General features: G+C 53.0%; 1 protein-coding gene across 4 annotated transcripts in view; it reads right to left on the bottom strand.

Annotated features, from left to right (window-relative positions):
- Positions 1 to 1,166: 1,166 nt before the first annotated feature.
- Positions 1,167 to 26,157, bottom strand: part of ZCCHC24 (zinc finger CCHC-type containing 24) — a 70,745-nt gene continuing 45,754 nt past the window's right edge. Inside the window, exons 3-4 of one of the 4 annotated variants that reach the window (XM_081237889.1) lie at positions 21,249 to 21,413; positions 1,167 to 1,474 (exon numbers count right to left, since the gene is read on the bottom strand). In XM_081237889.1, coding sequence (XP_081094015.1) covers positions 1,280 to 1,474; positions 21,249 to 21,413 — 360 coding nt within the window. In that variant the 3' untranslated portion in view covers positions 1,167 to 1,279. The other 3 variants (XM_081237891.1, XM_081237890.1, XM_081237892.1) reach the window with 3 other exon arrangements.

Raw genomic sequence — 26,157 nt, 5'->3', positions numbered from 1 at the left:
TGGGGGCTGGTGGGAAGCTGTGCTCTTCCATAGCTGCTTCCCAAAGCCTCAGCCGATGGAGAGGCCTTTCAGGGGTGGAGTTCCCATGGTGTAGCCCTCGGTTCTTCATTTCTCATCAGGAGGAGGGTCTGGCTTTTGTGGGCCCAGACTGGAGAACATTTCTCAATGAATAGCTTCTGGAGGCCACAAGTCAGATCCATGTCCAAGGTCCACTGGAACAGGGTGGATAGAGAAAGTCTTCGTTCCATGCTGAGTGTTCTGATGGTTGCATATACCTGTGAATATACTAAAAAAAACATTGAATTATATACTTTAAGTGAGTGAGTTGTATGACACGTGAACAATATCAATAAATCTGCTTAAAAATATGTGTTAGTAAATTCTCAAAATTCTCTGGGCGTGTAAGCTGTTTTTCTGGAGTCCTGTCCCTCTGGAAAATGCTGAGATTTGACCTCGTTGTTGAAGTGGTTTGGTGGGTCTTGGGCATTGCCTTTCAAAGCACCTGTCCCAGGTGAAGTTATCACGGTGTTTTTAGACAAAGAAGTCTGTTCTTCTCAGACACAGAAGGGCAAGCTACTTGCACAGGCAAGGGAGGAATGGAGTGACTGGAGGATTCAAGTTGTTAGTTTCATTTGGACCCAAACAGATGTCTCCATTATGAATTTCAGGATCCCATTCTTTCCCACTGATGCCCTTTCACCCGAAAAACTTAGTGAGACTGTGAATTCAAATGATGTTGTAATTCAGCAAGCTACACAATTAAATTTTTGTATGATTTTAAGTGATTATCAGTCTAGGGTCTACAAGAAGTGAGAGATGTTTTAGAGGTGTCGTGGAAGCTTTCTGGTTCTCAGACCTTAACGTAAGCTGAGAATGAAAAGACATGAGTTTGTTATCTTCTTTTGGTAAACAAGCATGCTCAAAATAATTCATCCCACACTATAGTCCTTATGGTCATTGATACTGCCGTAACTGTCAAGTGTACAGACACCTGGCCTCCCAAGGCACATGCTTCTCTTATCACTTAACCACAGGTGACAGCATGATTAATTGTGATGTCACTGCATGCCAAAAATTACCATCATCCCACTTCCAATTGGCAGGTAGTTCATCCCTGCCTTCAAGCCCAAGGGCACAGCCAAACAAATCTCGAAATCCCATCTTTGTGGGGTTATCTCCTAGGACCACTGCCTGTGTCAATTCTTTGTTGATCAGGGTCCAGACAGGATACAGAAACAACAGAGTAATTCTAACAGGGAAAGTTTATTATCAAAAATTATTAACTGGGGCTTCCCTGGTGGTGCAGTGGTTGAGAGTCCGCCTGCCGATGCAGGGGACACAGGTTCGTGCCCCGGTCCGGGAAGATCCCACATGCGGCATAGCGGCTAGGCCCGTGAGCCATGGCCGCTGAGCCTGCGCGTCCGGAGCCTGTGCTCCACAACGGGAGAGGCCACAACAGTGAGGAGCCCGCATACTGCAAAAAAAAACAAAAAGAAAGAAAGATGTTAAAAAATTATTAACCCGCTTCCCCGGTGGCGCAGTGGTTGGGAATACGCCTGCCAATGCAGGGGACATGGGTTCGAACCCTGGTCCGGGAGGATCCCACATGGCGTGGAGCAACTGGGTCCGTGTGCCACAACTACTGAGCCCATGTGCCACAGCTGCTGAGGCCCGCGCGCCTGGAGCCGGTGCTCCTCAACAGGAGAGGCCACCGTGGTGAGAGGCCCACGCACTGCAGTGAGGAGTGGCCCCTGCTCGCCGCAAATGGAGAAAGCCCACGCACAACAAAGACCCAACGCAGCCAAAAATAAATAAATTAAAAAAAATTATTAACCATAACATGGGTTAACCTACTAAAGGGAAACAAGAACTCTGAACAAAGTGTCTCTCCAGTGCCCTCTATTGATAAAGCTTAATATAAATCCAGGTGGTAAGAGAACTGTTACAGTATCACAAACAGGGCAATGAAGGGATTACAGTATCACAAACAGGGCAACAAAGGGAGGATGTAGAGCTAAAAGACGGACTCATAAGTGGTGGCATTGCTTTCTTAAACAATCTGACAAACTCTGCCATTCAATTAAATGTTTAGGCCACGTATATTTAACTTAATTATCAATATAGTTAGATTTAAATTGACCACCTTGCTATTTATTTTCTCTTTATCCCATATGGTTTTTGTTCCCTTCTTACCTTCTTTTGGATTGAGTGTTTTCCTCCCAAATGATTTCATTCTACCTCCAGTAGTGACTTATTAGATTTAATTCTTCATTTTATATTTTTAGTGGTTTCTCTAAGATTTACAATATATAGTTTAACTTATCACAGATTACCTGAAAATAATATTGTACCACTTTACATATAGTGTAAGAATTGCTGGGTTAAATGCCAACTTCATGTTTACCGTTTTGAGGAACATCAAACTGTTTTCCAAAGTGGCTACAAAATTTTACCTTCTCACCAGCAATGTATAATCATTACAATTTCTCCATGGCCTCACCAGCACTTGTTATTATCTATCCTTTTTTTTTTGGCCATGCCATGTAGCATGTGAGATCTTAGTTCACCGACCAGGGATTGAACCTGTGCCCCCTGCAATGGAAGGGTGAGGTCTTAACCACCAGACTGCCAGGAAGTCGCTATCTATCTTTTTGATTCTTGACATCAAAGCAGTATCTCATTTAGGTTTTGATTTGCAAACCCTCAATGACTAATGATGTTGAGCATCTTCTCGTGTGTTTATGGACACATGAGAAGATGCTCTTCTTTGAAGAAATGTCTATTCAGATTTTTGCCTGTTTCTAAGTGGAGTTATTGGTATTTTTATTGTTGAGTTGTAAGAGCTCTTTATTTATTTTAGATAAAAGTCCTTTATCAGATATAGGACTTGCAAATGTTTTCTCTCATTGTGTGAGTTGTCTTTTTACTTTCTTAAGGGTGTCCTTTGAAGCACTGTTTTAAATTTTGATTCAGTCCAATTTATTTATTGTTTTCAAGATGACCATAGGCTTGAACTCTATTTCAAAAAATAAAATATAAAGTAAAATCGGTTCCTTTATGGAGAGTTCTGGAGCTTTCTTCAGCTGTTCCTCCCCACAATTGTCAAAGTGCTCACCAGGCCCCAGGCCTAAAAGAGGTTTTGGGGCTCTCAGGTCCCCTCCCTGCACCAGCCCCCAAACTTCATGAATGGCATCACGGCAGCTCATAGGCTCTGTCAACCCAGTGTGGAATCACAGATCAGAGGACTTGTTGGAGTGAAGGATTCTAGGTGGAGCCCATTGCCCCAGTGGGTAGGTGGAGAAACTGAGGGCTGGGGAGGGGGTGTGAACAGGGATGTGATCAAAGGTAGTGGCCTGAGACTTGTCAAGTCAGACCCTAGCTCTCCTGACCCCAGATCTTCCTACTGCACCAAACAGAAAGGTGATTAAGAAAAAAAAAAAAAAAAGAATTGATTTTTAAAAACAAGAATGCCCGTACTCTTCAATAGGGAATCGATAAATACATTACCTAACAAAAGAGTACAATCAGCTGTTAGTCCAATGAAACAGATTTCTGTGCTAACAGGGAAAGATGATGATGAGAACAAAGCAGGTTACAGAACGGCATGTCAAGTATAATCCTGTTAGGTTAGTGTGTGTGTGTGTGTGTGTGTGTGTACATTAAACACAAATATATTTGTACAAACAAAGACTAGGGAAGGATATGGCCAAACTCTGGACAGTGGTGTCTCTGGGGGAGGTTCGGCAAAGGAGAATTTTCACATCCTACTTCCTATTTTTGTGTTGTTTCCATTTCACATTGTGCATGTGTTATTTTTATAATCAAGAAAGGAAAACCCAGATATTACCACTTGACAGTTTTCCTCAAGTAAAGGTGCATGAGGCCTGGATAGCACTGTGCTGGGGAGATCAGGACTCATTTCAGGTTTGGGAGCAAAAAAAAAAAAAAAATTCCCCTTTTGTCCCCTATGTAGGCTTGCTGCTAGCAGGAAGTCGCAGTTCTCAGATTTAGCCACCAGAGGGCAGCAGGGGACCAGCCGATTCCTGGGAGAGGAAAGCTGTGGGATTTTGAGCTGGCAAGGATGTCGGTCGGAGGAGAGAGATCTGGGCCAAACTGTTTGAAGAAGTCTCCACCGTGGGGCGGGGCTGGGTCAGGTTCCCAGGGAGAGGAGGACCAGTTATATGCTAGGCAAAGGTCCCTTGCTGCAGCACAAGAGGGAAACAGGCAGAAACCTAGTCAGAGCTGAACTAACATGATGTGGGTGCCCGGAGAGGGAGGGGAAAGGCCTACAGGCCAAGGACCAGACAGATCAAAGGCCCTTCCTGGGGGCAAGGCGCAGGCTCCTCATCTCCTGCCACCTGGTTGGGATGAAGTTTCCAGAATGCATGGCTCAAGGGCCTGATAAGTAGGAGGCAGAGGCAGAGAGAGAATCATGGGGGGTTGGGGGGAGAGGGAGGCCACAGGAGCTGGGGGGGCAGCATTTCAGAGGCAGCACAGGCCCAGGGGACTGGCACCCCTCCATGAACAGTGTAGTAGCTAAAAGTTCTTAAGCGTGTCCCAGGTGTTTAATCGTGACAGGGACCCTCAGGTGGTGGGCAGGCAATACCATTCCCATTGTACAAGGGAGGAACCCGGGGCTCAGGGTGGGAGGCGACTTTCTCAGCTCAGGATGACAGCTGATAAGTAGTGAAGCTGCAGTTCAGTGTCCAGTCCATCTGACCCCAGAGCCCTTGCCAGGATGGGAATGGGAAGGCCGAGATGGAGGTCACGGCAGGTGCCATGATCCTGGATGAACAAGGCAGGACTTGGACCCAAATTGCCCCACAGGCTACAGAAGCTGGGTGTGGAGGGGCGGTGGAGGCTGAGCCCTGACCTCCAGGAGTGACCAGAGAGGGAGGGGGGATGTTGAGCAGGTGATAGAGGAGGGTGCTGTTCAGCTCCCAGGGTGGAGGGCTCGGGTGGGAGAAAGACCCCCTTCCTTTCCTGGACCAAGAGGGAGGATGTGGAAGGGGGACAGGCCTGAAGACAGGGCTCCAGCGGGAGAGGGCCGAGCGCCAGGGAGAGAAGGCACAGGTGTCCGGCCTGGCTCGCCCTGGAAGCAGTGGAGGTAGGAGCTGGGCTCCCCCTGCAGCTGGGAAAGGGACCCCCTGGGACGTTTTCAAGGATAGAGGTGGAAGGGGGTTGGGGGCTGTGTTGGGGGGCTTGGCTTGAGTTTTAGCTTCTGCACAAGCCCACAGTAACCACCATGGAGCCTTCACTAGGTGGTTATTGGCTCTGGGCTACCATAGGAAAGCTGGCGGGCTCGGCTGGAAGGTGTGAGGGGCCCAGGGAATTGGGGGCTGAGGGCAGGCGAGCCCCGCTGGGTGGCTGTCTTGGGCGGGTGGCACAGCTGCCAGAGGCAGGGACTAGGCCCTGGGCCTGACACTGGGGGGTGAGGGGTGGGAAGTGGCGCTGGGAGGGGGCACAGGGAGGGGCTCTGCTTCTCTAGCCGTATGATCTTGGACAAGTCACTCAACCTCTCTGAACCTCGGCTTCCCTCTCTGAAATGGTACTCATCCCAGCACCCAGCTCACAGGGTCGTGGTGAAGGTCAAGAATGATCATGCATGTAGATCACAGAGCACAGCAGCTGGCACACTGGGCGTTGGCCAGATCTCACTCATTTAACCCTGCGGTGCACCAGGCCACATTGGCACTGCAGACGCATGGACGGTGGGGTGCTGGGAGTGTGCGGGGACGGGTCTGGAGGCCCCCTCCGCTACCTTGCCCCCGCGCACCTCCCTGGCCTGGCTCCCTTGAGCTCGTCTCCCGCCCGGAAGTGGAATACACACAAGTAGAAAGTGTCTCCTCTCTCAACACCATGCGGGAGGCAGGCCAGGGAGCCTATGGGGTGGCGTTTGGATGCCTGACCTTGGGGAGCTTGTGGGGAGCCAGGGTCCAGCTGTTGGAGGGCAGGCAGGGGCCTGACTCCCCACCCAGGCCCCTAGGAGACGCCCCTAGTGCTTTGCTGAAGGCCTGAGAGCGCTGGTGGGAATCCACTTGGAGTCTCTGGTAGGGATCAGAAAAAGCACAGAGCGTGGAGATGGGAGGGTGCAGTGGAGGACCTGTCTGCCAGTCTGGGGCGTTAGGGCCTTCCCTGGACCTCAGTTTCCCCACCCGCCATATCGGTCTCTGCCCTGGCTCCTGCCGGGATTGTTAGGAGCACACACACAAGGCCAGAGGGACAGGAGAGACTTGGGCCTGTGGCTAGGGCCCAGGGCAGAAGCCCGATGACAGCGGGAGATGGGGAAAGGAGAAGCAGCCAACACAGAGCCTTCACTGCAGCCCGGCATCCGCTGCAGCCTGCAGTGTGTCCCAATTGCTCCAGCTCACAGGTAAGGACACGTTCCAAGAAGGTGGTGGTGCTAGGAGCCTTGTCTGGGCTCCACGAGGGGCCCTTGAGTCCTCAGGGGTTTTGGTGCTGAGGTGGGAGAGGGCGTGGTGGTTGAGCCCACATGCCTCCCCATCCACCCACCCCAGATCTGAGGGACTGGCCAGTCTCCCCTCCCCGTGCCTGGTTCCTTACACCAAGGCCTCCATGGGCTGGAGCTGCCTGTCCCCCCAGACCATCCCCGCCCCTGGGGCCCTCACTCCTTGCCCCACCTTTGCAACTGTGGGCATAGCGTGCTGCCCGGGGCCGAGCCCCAGCTCTGCCTCTGAACCACACACAGCACTGGGAGGTAAGAACTCAGGGTTCAAATCCTGTTCCTCCCACTGGGTGACCTCAAGTGACCCCCGCCTCTGGAGGCCTCAAATGTGGGGTTAGGATTGTGGAGGACACCAGCTTTGAGGAGGTACAGGCAGGGGTGGGCCCAGAGCTGGGCCCTCCCCTCTGGGTCCCCCGACACCCCTTTCTGCAGTGGACTCCACTCTCTCTGCTCTCAGCCGCCGCCGGCTGCCCCTGGACATGGACATTAGGTCCAACCGGAAATCCTTCCTGTCCAGGGGAATTACTGGTCTCCACGGCTGCAGATGTCGAAATGCAGGCTGTGTTTGCCTTGGGTTTGTTTTCTTTCCACGGAAAACAAAACAAAACAAATACGGGTGCATGCACACGACACACAAGGGCAGAAAATCGAACATTAACCTTGACACCTCAGCCCCAGCACAGGGGGTACTCAGCCAGTGAGCAAGTGAACCAGGTCCCTGGGTTGGCGGCCTGGCAACCCCTAGGACTCCCTGGGTGACCTCTGGCCAGAGCCACAGACAGTGGGAGCAAGAGATCCACAGCCCCTGGCCTGCCACCCGCCAGCCAGGTGCCAAGCTGTGTGCTGGGCCTTGTGTTCCCTGGGCCGGCTTATCCGCACAGTATCCCGGTGGAAGCTGGCGCTCAGAGAGGCCAGGGACTCTGCCCAGGGTCGCCCAGCCAGGGGAGGCAGGGCTGATCTGGAAGCCGGCACCGTGGGGCACAGGCCACTGAGACAGATGGGCTCCGTGTCCTCAGACCTGTACCAGGAGCGCAGCCCTCCCTGGGCTGTGGATGGAGAGGCCCTCATGGGAGTGATTTTTCTCTCCCCCGCCCACTCTGCTGGGCTGGGTCCCCTCTCTGCTCACTGCTTGGCTGCACTGACACCCACCTGTGCTCAGGCCACCTCTGGCCCTGCCCGCCGTTTCATGCAGCCTGAGGCCAGGCACCCGGAGGTGAATCCTTCCTTTGTGCCAATAAGCAGGAAAGGGCTTGATGGCTTCCAGGATTCGCTGTGCACCCCAAATAAGACAAGGGGTCCTGCTCCTGGAGTTGGGAGCCTCTGTTCCTGCCTGTTCACCACCCTTCCCCCATCCATGATCCCTGAGGCCAAGGACTTACCTTGTTTTCTCTGCTCCATCTCAGGGGCTACATGGAGACATGGGCTGGTCCACAGACATGTAGTTTGGCTATTTAATAAACTAGTTGCCAAAGTTTAAAAACTGGAGAATTTCACATAACAGCCTAGTCCCCCCACCACTCCCCACCCCACCCCAGGTGGTGTATTCTTAGATGGTAGCAATTGGCTGAAGCCGAGGATGGGATGCCCTCCAGTGAGCTGGACGCCCCCTGCCCACGGCCTCCTCACGGCCATCACCATCCACCCCACAGGACCCTGAGGACCATTTCAAAGCCTGGTGTTTCTCAGCCGTGCACATTGGACTGATCAGGGACTTTAAGAACCTGAGGACACCCAGGCCAGTTTCTCAAGCATCTCTGGGATGGACCAAGGCTGCCGTAGGCGATTCTGGTGAGCAGCCAGGTTGAGAACCACAAACGCGCTGATCCTGGGCTGCAGGGCTCCGTATGCAGGTGGATCCTTCAGGCCTGCTTCGCCGTGGCTCCAGGCCCTGTGAGCCGTGACTTCCCGTCTACGGCCCCAGTCAAGAGCCCCACCTTGGGCTTCCCTGGTGGCGCAGTGGTTGAGAGTCTGCCTGTCGATGCAGGGGACACGGGTTCGTGCCCTGGTCCGGGAAGATCCCACATGCCATGGAGCGGCTGGGCCTGTGAGCCATGGCCACTGAGCCTGCGCGTCCGGAGCCTGTGCTCCGCAACGGGAGAGGCCACAACAGTGAGAGGCCCGCGTACCGCAAAAAAAAAAAAAAAAAGAAGAGCCCCACCTTGAGACAGCCCAGACAGGTCCTTGCTCAGAAGAAGGGCCCTCTGTTCCCTCTCCTGGGGACTTTCCAGGAGGCCCTGGACACTTGAGTTTGCTCACTGTGGGATGCCCAGCGTCTGAGGCCCATATCAAATCCCTGTCTTGGCGAGAGGGCCAAGTGGGGGCTGCAGCTGCGAGGCCTCAGGCTGCTGTCTCTGAGGAAGATGCACTCCTATATATGGTCACCAGCAGTCCCATCGCGGAGCTAGCTGTGACTTAATGTGTCGACAATCTTGCCCAGTCTGGGGCCCCGCTTGGGGGGGGGCTCTCTCCCCGGAGAGAGTGTCCGTTTGGGGACAGGGGGGCTGGGTGGAGGCAGGGCAAGGACAAGACGTTGCAGACGTGGGAGAGCGGAAGGGCAGCCCCAAGCTGCCCCTACCCAGCTCAGCACCCCCGAATCTGTGAAAACGTTCAGCTCCCTACCGATGCTCCGTGGAAACAAGGACACCCAGGAGCCTCTCTTGCTTTTAAAAGGTCTTTTAATACAGCATGAAAAGGCTATATTTCTATAGGTAGGCCGTATACAGGTTCTCCAGGAATAAGGCACACGACGGAATGCCATCCCGAGGGCGGCCCTCGGGAGAGGTCGGGAGGCTTCTCCACGCACCCTCCGAGCTGGCCCACGGGTTCTGTTTGTCTTTTTAGCTGGACACACACGTATTAACAGATACAGACACGGACAGGGTCACCACACAGGAGTGGGGGAGGTCGAACGGTGAGGTTGGCAACAGAGAGCGATGAACTCCCCCGAAGGCCGGACGCCTCCCAAACTCCAGGGTTAGTTGTCACACTGGGCTACGATGTAGTGATGCTGGATTAAATATTCATTTAGAGTAGATTCAAGTCCATTAGATGTTGGAGGGCAGGTGTAAGGGCTCTGGGTGACAAATCCAAGTTCAAAGAGCGTAGGGCACCGAGGCATGGCTCAGATGGCAAAGCTCCAAAGGGGGCGGCTGGAGAAGTCCGCCTCCTGCTTCCTCTTCCATCCTTGGGCCCTGCTGACTGGGAGCCCTGGACCAGGCCAAGGAGACCATCGTTGGAGCTGGCCGACCATGGTGGGGCTACTTAGTCACACGCCCTCTCCTCCCCAGGCACACTCCTGCCCCCCACAAGTTTAATAACCATAATAACAAAATAATAATAAGAAGGTGCAAGAGAATGGATTATAATGCTGTGTTATCCTCAGCTGAAGAGGCTCGAAGGGCTCACCATTCCCTTTTTCACTAAGTATCTAATAATAGCTTCCCTTAAAAAAAGGCAGTACTTTCCCAAATACACATATGTATAAATACAGGACAAGAACATATTAATAATAAGTCTAAGCACTTGAATAATATGCTGGCTACTTAATACTGATATTTTTATCCAGGGAAAACAACAGAGAATAACAATAATATGGCTTAAAGAATTGCAAAGTTTTTTTTCCTCATCAGAATTATGTACCAACTTCATATAATAATCTATGTAGACAATATTTCCTTCTTAATGTAATTCAGTTGCAGACTTTTTACAGACCAAAGCATAGTAAAAAATCAACCCCCCCCCAAAAAAAAACCAACAGGAAAAAGAGAAAAGTTCTCACCATAAATATTTTCTTGCAGCTCAACCAGAAGGTTTGCAAAAAATACTTCCAGAAATCTTCATTTGATATTCTATTGCCCTCCTGAAAGCTCTGAAGTTTTGAAAATGCCTCTCTTTTTGTTTACTTTAATCTCAAAAATCAGGCAATCATATTTTTCTTTTCTTTTTCTTTTTTTTAAAAAAGCCCTCAAATATATACAGACAAAAATCACTGTGAAGATTTTTCGGGAGAAGGTAACAAATTCAGTGTTGTGAGAAAAATTGGAAACCATGCAGAAATTTTAACATCCATGAATTTTCGTTTCAAAATACACACATAGTATTTTTCTTTAAAAAAAAAAAGGAATTCTGTGTCAAGTATAACTCAAAATAAATACAAATTCACAAGTAGAACTATTGAATACTTCATATGGGGTAAACACCGTTCTCTCCCAACTGGATCGCTAGATCTACTAACTGCAAGCGATTGTCCCTTTGAACGTACTAAAACCACACAATTTCTTGTCTCCTGGGTGCCCAGGCCCTCTGAGCACTTGATTCTCACAGCACCAGCCCGGACAGCAGTGGCTTTCGCTGAGCACACAGAGCTCCCAAATTCAGCCAAACAGTGCAGGAGGGGGCGGTGTGGAAGGGCTGCCTCATAGAGAGGGCCCAGCCCCTGCGGTGGCCAGTTCTGCACAGATGGCAGGGGCAATGGCTGCCAGCTGGACAAACTCACTGCAAAGGTCACTTTGGGGTGATATTCCTTCTCCGCTTGGCCTGTGGAAGGCCCTGGCCCCCAGGGGTCTGGAGCCTGGGTTCTTTCTAGGGTGTGGGCTTCCCCCACGACTGCAGCCCAGGTACCTGAGGCCAAGGTCCCCCTGTGGAGCCAGGTCCCTGGAAGTGTTGGGACCTGGTCCTCGCAGCAGAGACCAGCACACTGCCCACCACTGCGAATGTTCTCGTTAGCAGGGCACTAGGATGACTGACAGTAACAGCTTCTCCTTGGGGACAGAGAGCCCTGGAACAGGCTGACTCTGGCTCACCTTGACACCGTGGAGCAGGCAGGGAGCAGCTGGGAGGGATTCCTCAGGGGGCGGTGAGCGTGTTCACAGTCAGGGCAGGCCGGAGGGAGGCCGCTACGGGGCTCAGGCTGGAGCAAATACACCCTTCTTAAATGCTCAGAGGGCATGCCCCCCACCCCGCCCAAATCTACCCTGCAGCCCTCTGGCTGCAAATGCACTAACTCCATCTCTTCGACTCACTCCCTGGACCCCTGATTAACACTTTGCTGTAACTCCTCAGTTGTACAAAGCATTTTCATTTGAAAACAAAAGGCAACTGGACACGGGTTGGGTGTCCTTGAGCCGTGGTAAACACTGAATTTCAGGCCCATTTCGTGGTCTGATTTTTTTTTTCCACAGAGGCATAATGTTAGGGCAAAATCAAGTGACCCAGCTCTGACAGCTGGATCCCATGGGAGAAAGGAAGGGTGATACGACAATAAAAATAGGACTTCTCACTGGGGAGCGAGCGCAGAGGAAGGCAATCCCCCCGCTAGCCAGGACAACGTCACCCTGACCAGTGCGAGCGCCAAGAGGCCTCCCCCCGCCTTGGGAGGTAGGAATCATTGTCCCCACTTTGCAAACGAGAGGTTCTGTAGCTTGTCTTGGGGTGGGGGAAACCCTCTCCTTCACGTTTGCAGGGTAGGGGACAAGAGGCAGGGCTGGACCTGCAGGGGCGACAGGGGAGGACTTCTTAAGTGAACGACTGACGGGTGATACTGGGGGTACGGGACCTGGGGATACTGTCCAAATAAAGCTTTCTGCTCCAGGAGACGGCACACAGCCAGGCTGAATCCCAGAACATCAGAACAGAAACGGGCCTCTCGTCTCTCTGCCGTCACTCTCTCACTTAACTAGTAGCGAAGCAGAGAGATGAGAATCCTTCCCAGGCTCCACAGTGTGTCGGTGGTGAGGCCAGCATTAACACCGGGGTCTTTGATCTGCCAGGCCTGTGTCCTTCCTGCCAGAGTGGCTTCCCTGCTGGGTCCTGTAGCCTCCATCAGGGGGTGGCCCCCTAGCGTGGGTGGGAGGGGAGGGAGAGGGGAAGGGAATGGGGCTGACAAAATCCAAGCAAGTGGGGGTAGTATGTGCTGGGAGAGGGGGAGGCATTGCCTGATGTGCCCCAGGTCACACCTTGGAACACTGTCCAACATTCAGTGCCTCCCCATGCCTGACCTCTGGGTCTATGGGGGGGGGCAGGGTGTGGCGCCCAGGTGCAATGCCAGTGACGGCAGAGGCGGTCAGGTTTGGGGCTCAAAGTGGCAGGGGGCAGAGATGCCCGCTCCCCAGCAGCTGCGAGAACAGGTGTCAGCTTGCCATGAGTGCTGACTTAGACAGAAAATTAGGGCTTTCTAAGAGTGGCTTTTCACACAGGGCAAACTGGAAGGTTCTGGGTGGGAAAAGGTGGCCTGGCCGGTCTTGGGGAGACAGTCCCCTGCAGGCTCTGGGATTCACAGTAAATTTAGTGCACTCGTGGCCAATATAAGGCTGCTCACCCCAAAGGGAGTCTCAGAGGAGAGCCTGCGGGGACACCAAGGGCTCTGTGTGGTCCTGTGCGCTGACCTCTGCTTGCCCTATTCCCTCCACACAGACCCAGGGCCCCCTGTAGAGAGTCGCAGAGACCTGGCCTTCTGGGGGCGCAGCTACGTCAGTAACACTGTTTGTCAACATACATGAGCCAAGAGCCCACCCCCTAGACCTGTAAGCCTGCGAGGACGCCCCCGCGTGCACACAGGGGACACGCAGGGGGGTGGCGTCTTTTCTGGCTGGCAGGAGGGCGGCCGGGTCATTGCACGCGCCGGCAGTAGTAGCCCAGCACCTTACACTTCTCGCACAGGTGCTGGGGGTGCTCCTTGCTCTGGTCGGACACATCCAGGCCATCGGGCTTCTCCAGGGGTCTCTGTAGAGAGGAAGGAGGAAGCGGGCCCAAGGGTGGGGAGGAGGGGGCGGAAAGAAAGGAATACCAGAGGAGCAGGGAGAGTGAGGCAGATGCGGAGAGAGGCAGAGAGTGCTCGAGACAGACAGACAGACAGACAGGAGGAGGGAGACAGACAGGGAGGGCCCAGAGAGAGAGCGCAGGCGTCTGTAATCAGAGGTTGTTTCCCAAAGCGCCCAGGACCCTTCCTGCTTCTCGCCTGCTGCAGGCAACCCAAGTGTCCTGCGTCCTGCATCCTGGGAGGCATAGGCTGAGGCCTTGGGCTGGGGCCAGCGCTTTGGGAGGAGGTCTTGCACACAGAGCACCAGGTCTAGATGCCACTTTGCCCCCCAACTCCACCCCCGCCAGTACTCTCTGAGCAGCCACCACCTGAAGCTCACGAATGCCCGAGACAGAGGCAGCACAGCGGGGCACAGACATTATCCAGATGAAGAAACTGAGGCCCAGTGCAAGGGAGACCCAAGCCGCATCTCCTGATTCCCAGCATCCACTGCTTCTTCCCAGGCCACTTGTCACCACCACACCTGCTCCTGTGGCCTCAAGACTCAAGGGGAGTTTAACCTGGACGGGGTCACAGTGTTTCAGGCTTCGCGTTAGCGAGCCCTCAGCTCTGTGATGTCAGCAGCCAGTGTTCTGATTCATCCCACATCCCAGGGCCTGGCACAGTGCCTGCCCCGTTAGTGGAGTGGCTAGGTGTTTCTGAACAGGGAAACTGAGGTCCAGAGAAGGGAGGTGACTTGCCAGACCTCTGAGGCTACTCACTCACGGTGTGGCCTCAGAGAGCCTCGGTTTCCACATCTGTAAAGTGGGCCATTGTTGCAGCTTGTTTACAGGGTGGAGTCAGATGTCTAGATGCTTGTAGACTGAGTGGCGTTTGGCACGTACAAGCACATTTCTGTTACGCAGGGGGCTTCCCTGCTCCCTCTGTACCTCGCATCCTGGCTCTCAAAAGCGAGCTTGTTTCTCTGGAAAATGTACGGAGGTTATTAGGCACACCTCCCGAGGCAGACGGTTTCTTGGCTGGCAGCCGTAGCCCCAGCCCAGAACCCCTACCTGTAGCAGGGTCCTCTGCATGGACTCGGGGGGGACTCAAAGGAAGCTGATCAGGGCCATCTGGGAGCCACTTGCCGAGGACAGGGGGCAGGAACTGCAGTCTGGTGTGGGCCAAGGGAGCCTTAGTGCCAGTGACTAGGACCCAGAATGGTCCTGGAGGGAAGCTGAGCATGAGCGCTACCCCCTGGACAGGCTGCAAACTGCTCAAAAGTAGCGCACCAACTTTTCTGCCTGATTATGCAGTGCCTGGCCTGAAGCTGACACTCAGAGCAGAGAATGGATGAGTCAGAGGGCTCTAGAAAGTGAGTGTATGGACTGTGGGTGGGCAGGTTCTGATCCAGGGTCATAAAGCCCATCCCTGTGCTTCCAGGCCTAAAGCCACACTGGGAAGACATGGAAATAGGGCAGGAGCCTTGGCTTCATCTCAGTAAGCTTTCAATGACTGGCTTTCCTGGCCAGGGGAAAGGAGAAAGAGTTTGGCTTCATGTCAGACCTGGGCTCAAACTACCTATGAGCTGTGTGACCTTGGGCAAGCCACCTGACCTCTCTGATCCTCCACTTCATCGTCTGTAAAAGGAGATGTCAGTAACACTTTTCTCACGAGACTGTTGTTACAACTCAAGAAAGATCACAAATAGAAAGTGCTTAGCACATAAAAGTTATAAAGGCTGTTTATTATTATTACTAATAGGAGGGGAATACCAGCTGGTAGAGGGCCACTGAAAGTTGAAGCCATAATTCCAAGCTGAAAGACCTGGGAAGGTCACATCCCCTGCCCTCCAGACATCTTGATGCACACCTACAGTATCCCAGGGCATGGCTTACACACCCCGGTGCTGGAGAGCTACCTGGCGGCTGAGCTCACCGGTTCAGCCCATTGCCTGCACTGTAAGAAGCACTTCACGATCTTGGGCTGAAGTCTGGGTCCCTGTACGCCCATCCCAGTGATCCCAGCCACACAGGGGCCATGCAGACTCTCTGCTGGCCCCCATAGGTCTGATGTGAGCAGCTCTGAAGTCTTCCCTCCCCCCGACCAAACCCAGCCTGATGTCCAGCTCCCCTCCCGGACTCTTCATGCTGGCCGGAGCCCCTCCCTGAACCCGTCTTCCAAGTGGGGCCGGAGAGACCAGAGCAAGCAGGCCTGACACCACCCTTGCTCCCTGTGGTTTACACTTTGCAAAGCACGGCCACATAAATCATACAACCTAACGTCCTGTGAGGGGCATATTAACATCCTCATATATTACAGATGAGGAAACCGAGGCTCCAAGACATTAAAGGCTTTGCCAGAGGCCTGCAGCTTTACCTACCTGCCAAGGGCTGTTGGGAGAGAACTTTCTCCTTTAGAACCTTAGCTTGCCCTTCTGTAACTTGGGTTGGGGGGGTTTAATAACATTTGCTGTACGTGTGATAGGGAGAGAAGTAAATGAGATGACTGTCTTAAGGTAGTTTCTAACCATAAAGAGCTCTGTAAGACTCTGTAATTGCTGTGTGACCTCTTGCAAGTCACTTAACCTCTCTGTGCCTCAATTTTTCTCCTCTACACAATGGGCTAATAAGCGTACCTCCTTGATAGGGTTGTTGTGAAGAGTAAATAAGTTAATATATGCAAAGTTTTTAGAACAGTGCCTGGTACATAAAGAGCAGTGCTGATCAGTATTAATATCATGTATTATTGCTATTATTATCCTGTAGATGGAGCAGGCTGGGAACAGGAGAACCAGCTGAGTCCCTGTGGAAATGCACTTGCAACATCCCGGCCATCCCCGCTCCTTGGCCGTGACCCTGTCAGCGCCCCTTCCCTCCACGGGTCCTGGCTCAGCCCTGCCCAGGCACTGGGTGGAGGAGGTTGGGGAAGCTGTCAAGGCGACTCCCCTCTGCTGCGGAGGGAAAAACAGTCAGCAGCTGGGATTGATCACCCCAGGGCCATCCCCACCCCCCGCAGTGAGGCAAAGCCCATTAGTGTTTTCTTCTCATGGGGGGCAGGGCTGGCAGGGGGGAACCGCAGCTGGAGACTGACGGGAAACAGATGTGGTAGGGGAGGGAGGGGAGGGGAAGTGGAGGGTTCTCAGGAGATGGATACCACACAGGTCAGAGCTCAGGGGGCAGGAGAAATAAAGCAACCCCTCTCCACCATGGGGGCCAGGGAGAGTATGGGGGGACAGAGGTTCTGAGCCCCTCCTCTCAGCTCTTCAAAGGCTCCTGACTGCTGGGGAGCCCGGCAGGGCCACCACCCCCTCTGCCCTCAGCCCAGCTTGCCACTTCCCTGAGGGAGAAGAGCCCTGTGACAGGAGATTGGGGGGTGAGGCAAGGGGAGACCCGGTCCCAGGTCCCCCTGACTGGCTGAGTGACCTTGCTCAAATCCCATCTCCTCTCTGGGCCTCAGTCTCCCCGCTGCACACAGTAGGTGCTCAACAAACAAGGGCTGAATGACGAGGAGAAGGAAAAGCAGAGCCACACGCACTTGGAAGATTCTTCCTCACTGGGCCTGGGAGACTCTAATCCTGAGTGTGGAGACGGGGAGGTGATGGTCGGGGAAGCTGCACTTGGACTGAGCTTCGCAGGATGGAGACGAAGCAGGAGAGGCCACTTCCAGCCTGGGGGATGGGGGTACGGGCCCGGCATCATGGAAGGGGTGCTAGGGCAATACAGGGGTGCGGCCAAGGAGGCTGGAGCCACAGTGGGGAGTTGGGTCCTGGTGGACTTGGGTGCATGGCCTGGGTCCTGCCTCTCTGATTAGGTCACAGAGGTGTGAGAGTCATAAGGACTGAGCCTCCCAGACCCCCAGCACAGCCCCAAGCACCACACGTCTGAGCCCCTGCAGGAACTGGCCCATTCCCAGCTCCCCTCCCCAGCCAGCCACCCTGACCTGCCCTTGCTGTTCCCCCTGCCCCCGCTTCCCCCGGGCCACTCATCTGTCCCCTCCAGGCTCCATGTTGTCCTCCAGCCCCAAACTTGCTCCCTCTTCATGAGTTCCAGCTTCTCTACTGACCTTGGGTAAGTCACTTATGCCCTTTGCCTTAGTTTCCTCCTCTGTAAAATGGGGAGACAATAGAGCTGACCTCATGGGGTGGCTGAGAGGATGAAGGCATAAAATACGCAGAGGAGTGCCTGGCCACCGCACACTGCTGTCACGATTGTCCCAATTCCTGCCAGAGTCTCCAGAGACTGAGACGCACCTACAGCACCCCTCCTCTCTCCTGTGCTCGGAGCCCAGCCCAGCGCTTTGCTCCAGCCCACCCAGTTCAGGGGGCGCGCGCTGGGACACCAACGGAGGCCTGCCTGGCCTCAGGGCCGGGCTCCAGACACAGGTGCAAGTTCAACGTCAAGGCACCACTTCCACGTGGGGGCCCTGGAAAGGCCACGTGGCTTCTCAGGACAGCACGTTCCCTCCCAGTGAACAGGACACCCGGTCTGAGGGCAGAGCACACATGAAGGGCGTGCAGGGGCTCAGCAAACGGCACCCGGAGGGTGACCACACCTGCGACTCAGAACAGGAGTTCTCTGAACGCCAGTTGCTAACCCTGTCTGATGGAATCCTGTCCCTTGGGTTGGAGAGGAAGCTCCTGGAAAGCCAGGCAGCCCCCTGACCTTCGTCTTCCTTCAGAGCCTGCACAGACCTGGCGAGCAGCCGTCAACAAAGTGTGTCCAGTGAGAGAAAGTAGGAACCCCTCTGACAGCACGGGCCACGCACAAGAGCCCCGGGAGAGCAGAGTTCAACGAGGGCGAGTGAGCTCACAGTCAGACATGTGGGGAGCTGCTTCTGATCTGGGGTTCCAGACCTGCTCAGGAATTGCCAGGAAGACTTCAGGATCCAGGCTGCCGTGGCTCCTTTACACTGCCCGCCTTCAGCCCCAGCCCCGACGTGCTCCTACAACACTATGTGCATATCACGTGCCCTGTGCCCAGCCACTGGGTCATCAAGCCTGTCTTGGCGCTCTAGGGCCTTGGTGTCTCCCTTGGTGCCATTAGGTTGTGGGCCAGGCCCGCTGCACTAAGGAGCCCCTTGTCCACTGGGCTGCATGGCCAGCTTCCCATCTATTTGCCTGTGTGCCACAGTGTGGGTGATGGGAACCATGGAAACCCTTGGGGGCGGGAGGATGGAGAGTCTGCAAACAGAGGCAAAGGAGGCCTGCACGAGGGTCATAAAATCACAAAATGTTTCAACCACAAGAGTCCTCTTGGACAACTCCCAGATGCTCCTAGTAGGATAAAGACCAAATTCCGTGCCATGGCCTCTGAGCCAGCCCAAGGCAGCCCGGCCCCTCCTTCCGCACTCTGCTTCACCCCTCAGCTCCTCCAGTGCTCGGCTCGGCCCTGTCCTCTCCACTCTGCACGTGCTGTTCCCTCACCAGAAGCGCACCCTCCCCTCTCTGCCACTCCCACCCCAGCCCCCTTCCTCTGCTGACCCTCCACTGCCCCTCGGAGTTCAGCCTGACATCACTGCCTCTGCGGATCCTCCCCCACCCTCCTGCCTCCCTTTCCCTGTGGCCTCCTCTGCCCCCCTGCTCCTGCCATCCCTCTTGGTGACTCAGCTTACACAGGGAAGGCTCGCCCCACCCCCGCTCCCCATACCCCAACTACCTCACCAGAGTGACCGTATCTCCCACCATCCCCTCAGCCACAGCCTGGACTTGGCCTTCAGAAACCCGCTCTCTGTCGGGCTCTCGGCTCCTGCACTCCCCCCAGTCCTGGCCCCGCCTCTCCATCAGGGGCCCTCTGGCTTCCCTTCCCAGCCGTCTAGCTCACAGCCCAGGACCACACTCTTCCAACATCACACCTGACTCTTTGACCTCTTCCCTCTGAAACACTCATCTGGCACACCTCTGTCCCCGAACCCCTGTAACACCATCTCTGGCCCACACCTGTGCAGTGAACAGTACTGGCCAAGTCACAGAACTGGGCTGACGGCTTGGGTGACAGTTATGATCTCGAAGCTCCCCCTGGGCTGGCATGCTGCTTGCCAGTCTGGCTATGTTTCTCTAGTAGGTTCGCTTCCTCCCTTGTCCTTCCCCAAGCCCACCACACCCCTCCTCACTCTGACTTTTAGCTGAAAACCTCGTGTCCCATTTCACTGAGAAAACAGAAGCCCTGGAAGTGAGGTCCCCCTTCTCTGCACCATCAAACCCACGACCCTCCCCAATCATCCCCCACCTCCCTCCCTCCTGGGCTGGTGATAAGGCATCTCCCTCTTGTCCCCTTATCATCAGCCTTTTGTTTTCTTCTGGGTCTTCCTCATTTGCCTATAATGGGCTCCAGCCTCTCCCATCTTCAGAACACCCATCTCAATGCCACCATCCCTACTCTAGCTACCGTCCCATTTCTCTGCTTCTCTCCACAATCGATGCCCTTTGCAAAAGTGGACAGTGAAGGTATTTCCTCTGCGGCCTGGCCCAGGGAATCTCCGCCACCACGAACACTGCCCTGGCCAACAGATCCGCTGTGAATTAACATCTCCCCTCTGCCTCATGTCCGACCTAAAGGGCATCGGCTTCAGTGGCTCTCAGAGCTTGGTGGCAGCTCAAAAAGTGATGCCCCCAAAGTTTCGGGATCACCTCCTATTACCAAACCTCAAGGGCCCTTCTCCATGGTCATTACACCTGACATCTCAGCACCAGCCACCACCTGTGCCACCCTCCCACCTCCAGGACTCCACGCTCCTTGGTCCTCCTCCTCTCTGGATGCTTCTCCTCCATCTGACCTCTGAACGCTGGGATTCCACAACACATGGTCTGGGGAATCCCTTCGCTACTTTGCCCACATTCTGCAGGAAATCTCATCATTCCCTAAATACCTTTAGGCCAATGGTGCCCAATTACCGGTGAACCACCTTGACTTCTCCTTCGAGCTTCAGAATAACAAACCCAACTGCCCTCTTGACCTCTTGACCTGGATTTTCAGGAACATCTCAAATGTAGCATGTATTAGAGATCTCTTGCCTTTATCTAGAACACCTATGTCCCATCCCAACTGCCCCCAGCCCAGGCTGCCCACCTTGGTAACGACCACCTCCATCCACTCAGGAGCTCAAGCCAGCGTGTGATTGTTCTCCTGGATTCCTGGCCCCCCATCACCTTTCACATCCCATCCCGTGATGCTCTGTGTTGGACCCAGATCCAGAGCCACCACCTTAGTTCAGACCTCCTTCGGTTCGCCCGGGACTATGGCCATGGCTTTCCTGCTGGTCTCCCCAGTCTCCCAGCCCCTCTAGGCCAGTCTCTACACACAACCAAAGCAATCATCTCAAAATGAAGCCGAAAGCCCTGTTGCTGGGGGCTTCCTTGTAGGGCCCCCCAAATTCCTCTGGTGACCGCTCCATTTAGCTCTCCCATATCTCCCACTGCACTCTCCTGTTGCTTCACTGAGCTTTCAGCCTTGAGCATCTCCAGTCCAACAGCCTCAGGGCATTAGCACTTGCTGTACCCTCTTCCTAGGATGGCCATCCTCCCTCTTGTGACAGGTCTAGCTTCCTCCCCTGCTTCAGGCCCCAGAGTAAATGCCGCCTCCTCTCTGCAGCCTGCGGTAAGTGAGTGCTGCCTGGGACGAGCTGCCTCAACCCCCTCCCAGCAGGGCAGGCCGGCCCTTGGCCACCAGCCCCGTTGCACAGTATCTGGCACCCAGTAGCCACCTTGTAAACATGCGCCAACTGGGCGAAGAACCAACAAAATGCACTTTTCTACAGCATCCCGCTGCCTGTGCATCCCTCTTTGTGTCACGGTTGCAGTTCGTTACTTTCAAATTTCACTGGGGTCTGTGGTCTCAGGTTCTTCATACAGTTGCCCCTTTAACTTCCTTCCCTTCCTGGAGAAACAGGCCCTCTCCTCCCCACTTCCTATGAGACAAGGAAAGAAAGGGCTAACTTGGATAGATCTGGTCTCATCCCCATCTTATGAAGGAGCAAACTGAGGCTCAGTAAGGGAAAAGGTCACCCTCCCCTGCTGCTCCCCGTTCCCCCACCCCTTGCCCGGCTCACCTGCTTGTGTGGGTACACATTGATGTGGCACTTGATGCACTCCTGCCCCATATTGGCCCAGGAGTTCCCGCTCATCCATTTTCTCTTGCACTTGGGACACTTGTACTCGCCGAAGCAGCGCTTTTTGCCCTGGTACGGGGTCAGACCCTCGCCTTTGGGGCGTGCCTAGAGGACAGGAAGCAAACACAGGGATTTGGGTCCAACAGGCCAAAATGATGCCCCACAGGGGTCCTCATGGTTTCCCTCTTCAGCCTTCATGCCCTGTGTCCCCATGTGCCGGACACCTTTTGTCCCCAGTCCAGAGAACACCAGAGTCACCCTCAGAGCACACATGGGAATCCCAAGGCTGGGAGACTCATATGGGGACAGAGAACAGAGGAGGTGGTGAGTGGTGCACATCTCTTTTAGATTTAAGGGAGCAAAGTCCTCGATGGTGGCTAGGAACTACTCCTTTAACTCTGCTGTCACGAAGGGGGCAGCTGGTGGTCACATGACCTCACACGGGTGCTCTCTGGCCCTGGGTGGTGTGGTTTAAATGGCTACTGAAGAGACAATGCAGGCAGAATACAACCTTGTAGGCAGCAAAAGTGTGTCTCCTCTCACCCCTGCTCCCAGCCACCTGCTGCCTTACCTGGCGGCTAGCTGAATTTCCTTTAGACCACCCCAAAGATGGGCTCTCCATTTACAAACATATACACCATATACATACATATGTGCATCCTTTCTTTTCCCTCACTCGTATGGAGACAGATTATATACTTGGTTCTACATCTTCCATTTTCACTTAATAATATATCTCAGACATATATATATAGTATTTTCCACCAGATCAGTATAAACGGAGCTGCTGTATTGTGTTTGAGGGTTGCACAGTATTCAAATCTATGCAAGGTTCATAGCTCTTTCCCATCACTACTGCAAATGTCTAGATTGTTTCCACTCTTCTATTACGAGCAATGCTATTATGAATAACTGCATATATGTGTGTATGTACAAATATAATTCTGCACATGTGGCAGTACATTTGTTGAATAAGTTCCTAGAAGTGAAATTGCTGGGTCGATGGGTATGTACAATTTTCATTTTTAAAGATGACAATTGCCACTACCTGCCTCCACCCCTCCAGCTGCAGGTGTACCAACTTAATGTCCCATCTCCTCCCTAACAGAGTTTTCATGATTGCCAACCTAAGAGGTAGAAAATCTTCTCAGAGTAGCTTTGACTTGTACGACAGGTATTATGAACAAGAGAGAATTTTTGCATTTAAGAACCACTTGTGTTTCCTTTGTGAACTGTTAGTTCATGTACTTTGTGATTTTTTTTCTGCTGGGATTTGGTATTTTTCTTGTTGATCTGTAACTGCACTTTATATATTAAAGAAACTAGCTCTCTCCTATATGGTATTTTTTTTAAAAGCAGCTTTATTGAGATGTGGTTCACATACCCAACATTTCACCTATTTAAGGTGTACAGTTCAATGGGTTTTGGTATATTCACAGAGTTATACAACCATCACTACAGTCTAATTTTAGAACATTTTTCATTACTCCCCCAAAGAAACTCTGTATTCATTAACAGTCACTCACCATCCAACCCCCCCACTTCCTCACCATACCCAGCCCCAGGCAACCACTAATTTACTTTCCCTTTCTATAGATTTCCCTATTCTTGACATCTCATACAATAATTGCCCTTTTGTGTCTGGCTTCTTTCACTCACTGTAGTGTTTTTAATGTTCCTCCGCATTGCAGCATGTATCAGTATGTCATTCCTTTTTGGTGCCGAATAATATCCCATTATATGGTCATGCCATATTTTATATACTCATTCATCAGAGGAAAGACACTGGGTTGTTTCTAATTTTTGGCTATTATGAATAATGCTGTTATGAACATTCATGTACAAGCTGCCTAGTGTTTTAGAAAGTTGAATTTGTTGCCCCATTATTTGAAAGTGCGAGATTTCACATAGAAATATGACCACATTGGTCCAGAATTCTTGCTGGTGATTATCAGCTGAGGTTAAGGAGTGGTCGCCCCATCAGACCGACTGCAATGCGTTCTCTGTGTCACCTCTGTTCCAACCAATTGCTCCCTGCATTATGTCACCTACTTAGCACTCACAGGATCTGAGTTTGAGGCCGGCTTAAACGCAGGCACTACACTGTGACTATCAGTCATTCCTAGACTGGCATCCTCAGCATTGCCTGGGAGCTCATTAGAAATACAGAATCTCAGGCCCCATCTTAGATCCACTGAATCAGAATCTACATTTTCACAGGAGCCTCAGAGAATTCATACGCTATTAAGTTTAAGAAGTACTGGTCTATGAGATGGTCTGTTTCCATAGTAATGTTTCCCTGGGTATTTGCCTGTTTCTGAAGTAGTGCACAAAGGTTAAGAACACCAGACTCTGGATCCAAATCCTAGCTCTGTGATCCTGGGCGAGTCACTTCACAAGACTAATGATAGGAACTACCACGAAAGACTGTTCTGAGGATTAAGTGAGGTAGAACACTTAGAACAATGCCTGGCAAATCAAACAGGAGTATTAGTTATTATTATTTAATAATGTAGAACAACAGTGGTATATAAAATAATAATTTCTTCCTTCAGTAATCATGTCTTTTTTGCCCAGCCGCCATTACCACCACTTGGTGACAGCCTACTAGAATTACACACAGAACCCTAAAAATGGACGTACATGCTGGTTGTGTAAATCTAAACTTAGAAAGTGACAACAATGCCGCCCTGGTCTTTTGGGCCCACTGCCTAACGTCTTCTGGATCCTTATTGGCCTTCCTGGCAGCCATGATACCCTAGGGAGAAGACTGAGCTCCAAGGCAGGGCTGGCTCTCGGCACTGGTCAGGTCCATGAGAGAGGCTAGTTATGCCAAGGGGAGCACTCGGCGTGCAGCCAGGGCCCAGGGTCCAGTCAATTTGCAGTAGACAGGCCACCTATGACTCTGAAGGCACTTCAAGTTGTGTTGGTCTCAAGATAGGGGATGTGCAGTGACCCAACCACTTCTGGTGGCACGTTTTTCTACCTGGTGCCTGGTACCCACAACATACACAGCCTCCGTTTTGCAGTAATCCTGAAATAAAGTACTGGATGAACTCAGTTTCCTGGTCCCTGCTCTTAAAGGCACTTACATTTTAAAGGGGGACAAGGGATAGGCATGTGGTGCCTCACTAATGGTAGGATTTGAGACTTCTTTGTTGAAGTGGGAAATGTGGGGGCCATCACCAGCCAGACCCACTCTGGGATCTGGTTCTGCAGGCCTCTTGGTTCAGAGACTGATGGGACCTGGCACCTGGCCTCACACAGCTGGGGTCAAGGCATCTCGGGACACTCAGCAGAGTGAAGGGTGAGGATTGGGGCAAGATTGACAATTCAGTTCCCAAAAAGTCTCTGCTTCAGAAATGAACAGGAAGGAAAGGTACACAAATAAAGAAGATACAGCATGTGCACCAAAGGGAGAAGCAGGAAGATGAGAGAAGAGCAAGGGGGTGAGTCGGAAAGCATCACCACACTATGTAATTAGAAAACTGGCCATTCTGGAGCCTTCCATCAAGGACTGGGAGCTTCTGGGCAGGGTCAGGGGCTCCAGGCTCCTGCAGTATCAAACACCTTCAGCACACCATTCCCACACTGCTGTCAGGCCCGGCGCTGGGAGGGCCCAGCTCTGACACCCCACCACATGAGACGTGGCTCAGATCTTAGACTTCAGGGCCAGATGCCAGTGATGGCATTCTGCCTCTGCCTGTGACTATCTGGGGGACCTTCAGCAAGCTATGCAACCTCTTGGTGACTTGGTTTCCACAGGAACCCAGGATGATGATAATGGGCCAGCTTTCCCAGTGCTGTTGGAGGGATTTGATGCATTCACGCAGATGAAGGTCTTAGGTGGACATTGATGGACGTTGCAAGTGCTCAGTGACCATTAGTGATTTCAGTAGCATTCGCTTCTGGGGCTTGTGCAGGGAGAGGGAGCAGATGTGTTCCAGGTGATACAGAGGCTGGGGCTGAGACCAATGGGCATAAACTGTAAGGGGAAAGTCCCAAAGATGGGAGGGAAGCCTGAGTAGAGGGTGGGCTTGCCACCCCTGTGTTGCCGGGGGCGTGGGGGATGGCAAACAAACTAAGAACAACATTAGGTGTCTTCACCTTCTGGAATCCTCAGGGGGAGCCAAGAAAGGTAGAGGAAGGCTGTGGAAGCTCTGTGGATGCTGCTGTCAGAGGACAAAGGGAAGAGTGAAGAGAACAGACTTTTACGAAGGACCACCTGTGCGCTAGGCTTTGTGCTACAGCTCCATGGCCTGTCAGTCTCCCATTCAACTCTCCCCATAACCCTGTGGGGCAGGGAGTATCATCACCCACTTAACAGATGGTGAAACTGAGGCACGGGGAAGGGGAGGCACTTGCCAAAGAGTTTCTAGTATGTGAGGGGCAGAGGCCAGGACCAGCAGGCTTTTCCACAAGGCTACACCCTTTCTGTCTGTCACCCCCAAGTGTGTCTCCACCATGAAGCTGAGGCCTGTGCTCAGGAGAAGAAATCCCCCAGGCCCCAGGGCCTCCAGCTCAGCCTAGCCCAGTGGCTTTGCCCTCTTACAGGTCTCTGCCCCTGTGGGGCAGGGGCAGAGAGGCAGTGGATGGAGGGAAGGCAGGCCAGCAGGCAGCTCTGGGCAGCGAGCAGCAGCTTCCCGGAAGGGCTCAGTCCCATCATTGTTACGCTTACAGACAAGGGCAGGGCCAAAGGGAGTAGGAATTTTTGACAGAAAGAAGGCTTCTTTGCCCCCCCACCCTTTCCCCCTGCCTCTCCTCCCAGAAAGGCATGGCCTCTTCTCATAAACATCAGCATGAAGTGGAGAGTGACTACCAATGGCCCTGCAGGGACCACTGCCCATCC

The sequence above is a fragment of the Mesoplodon bidens genome (assembly GCF_964165515.1).
Source record: "Mesoplodon bidens genome assembly, chromosome: 1".
Classification (NCBI taxonomy): domain Eukaryota; kingdom Metazoa; phylum Chordata; class Mammalia; order Artiodactyla; family Ziphiidae; genus Mesoplodon; species Mesoplodon bidens.
Note: the sequence above shows the minus strand (reverse complement) of the source record. Positions and strands in the feature narration are given on the sequence as shown.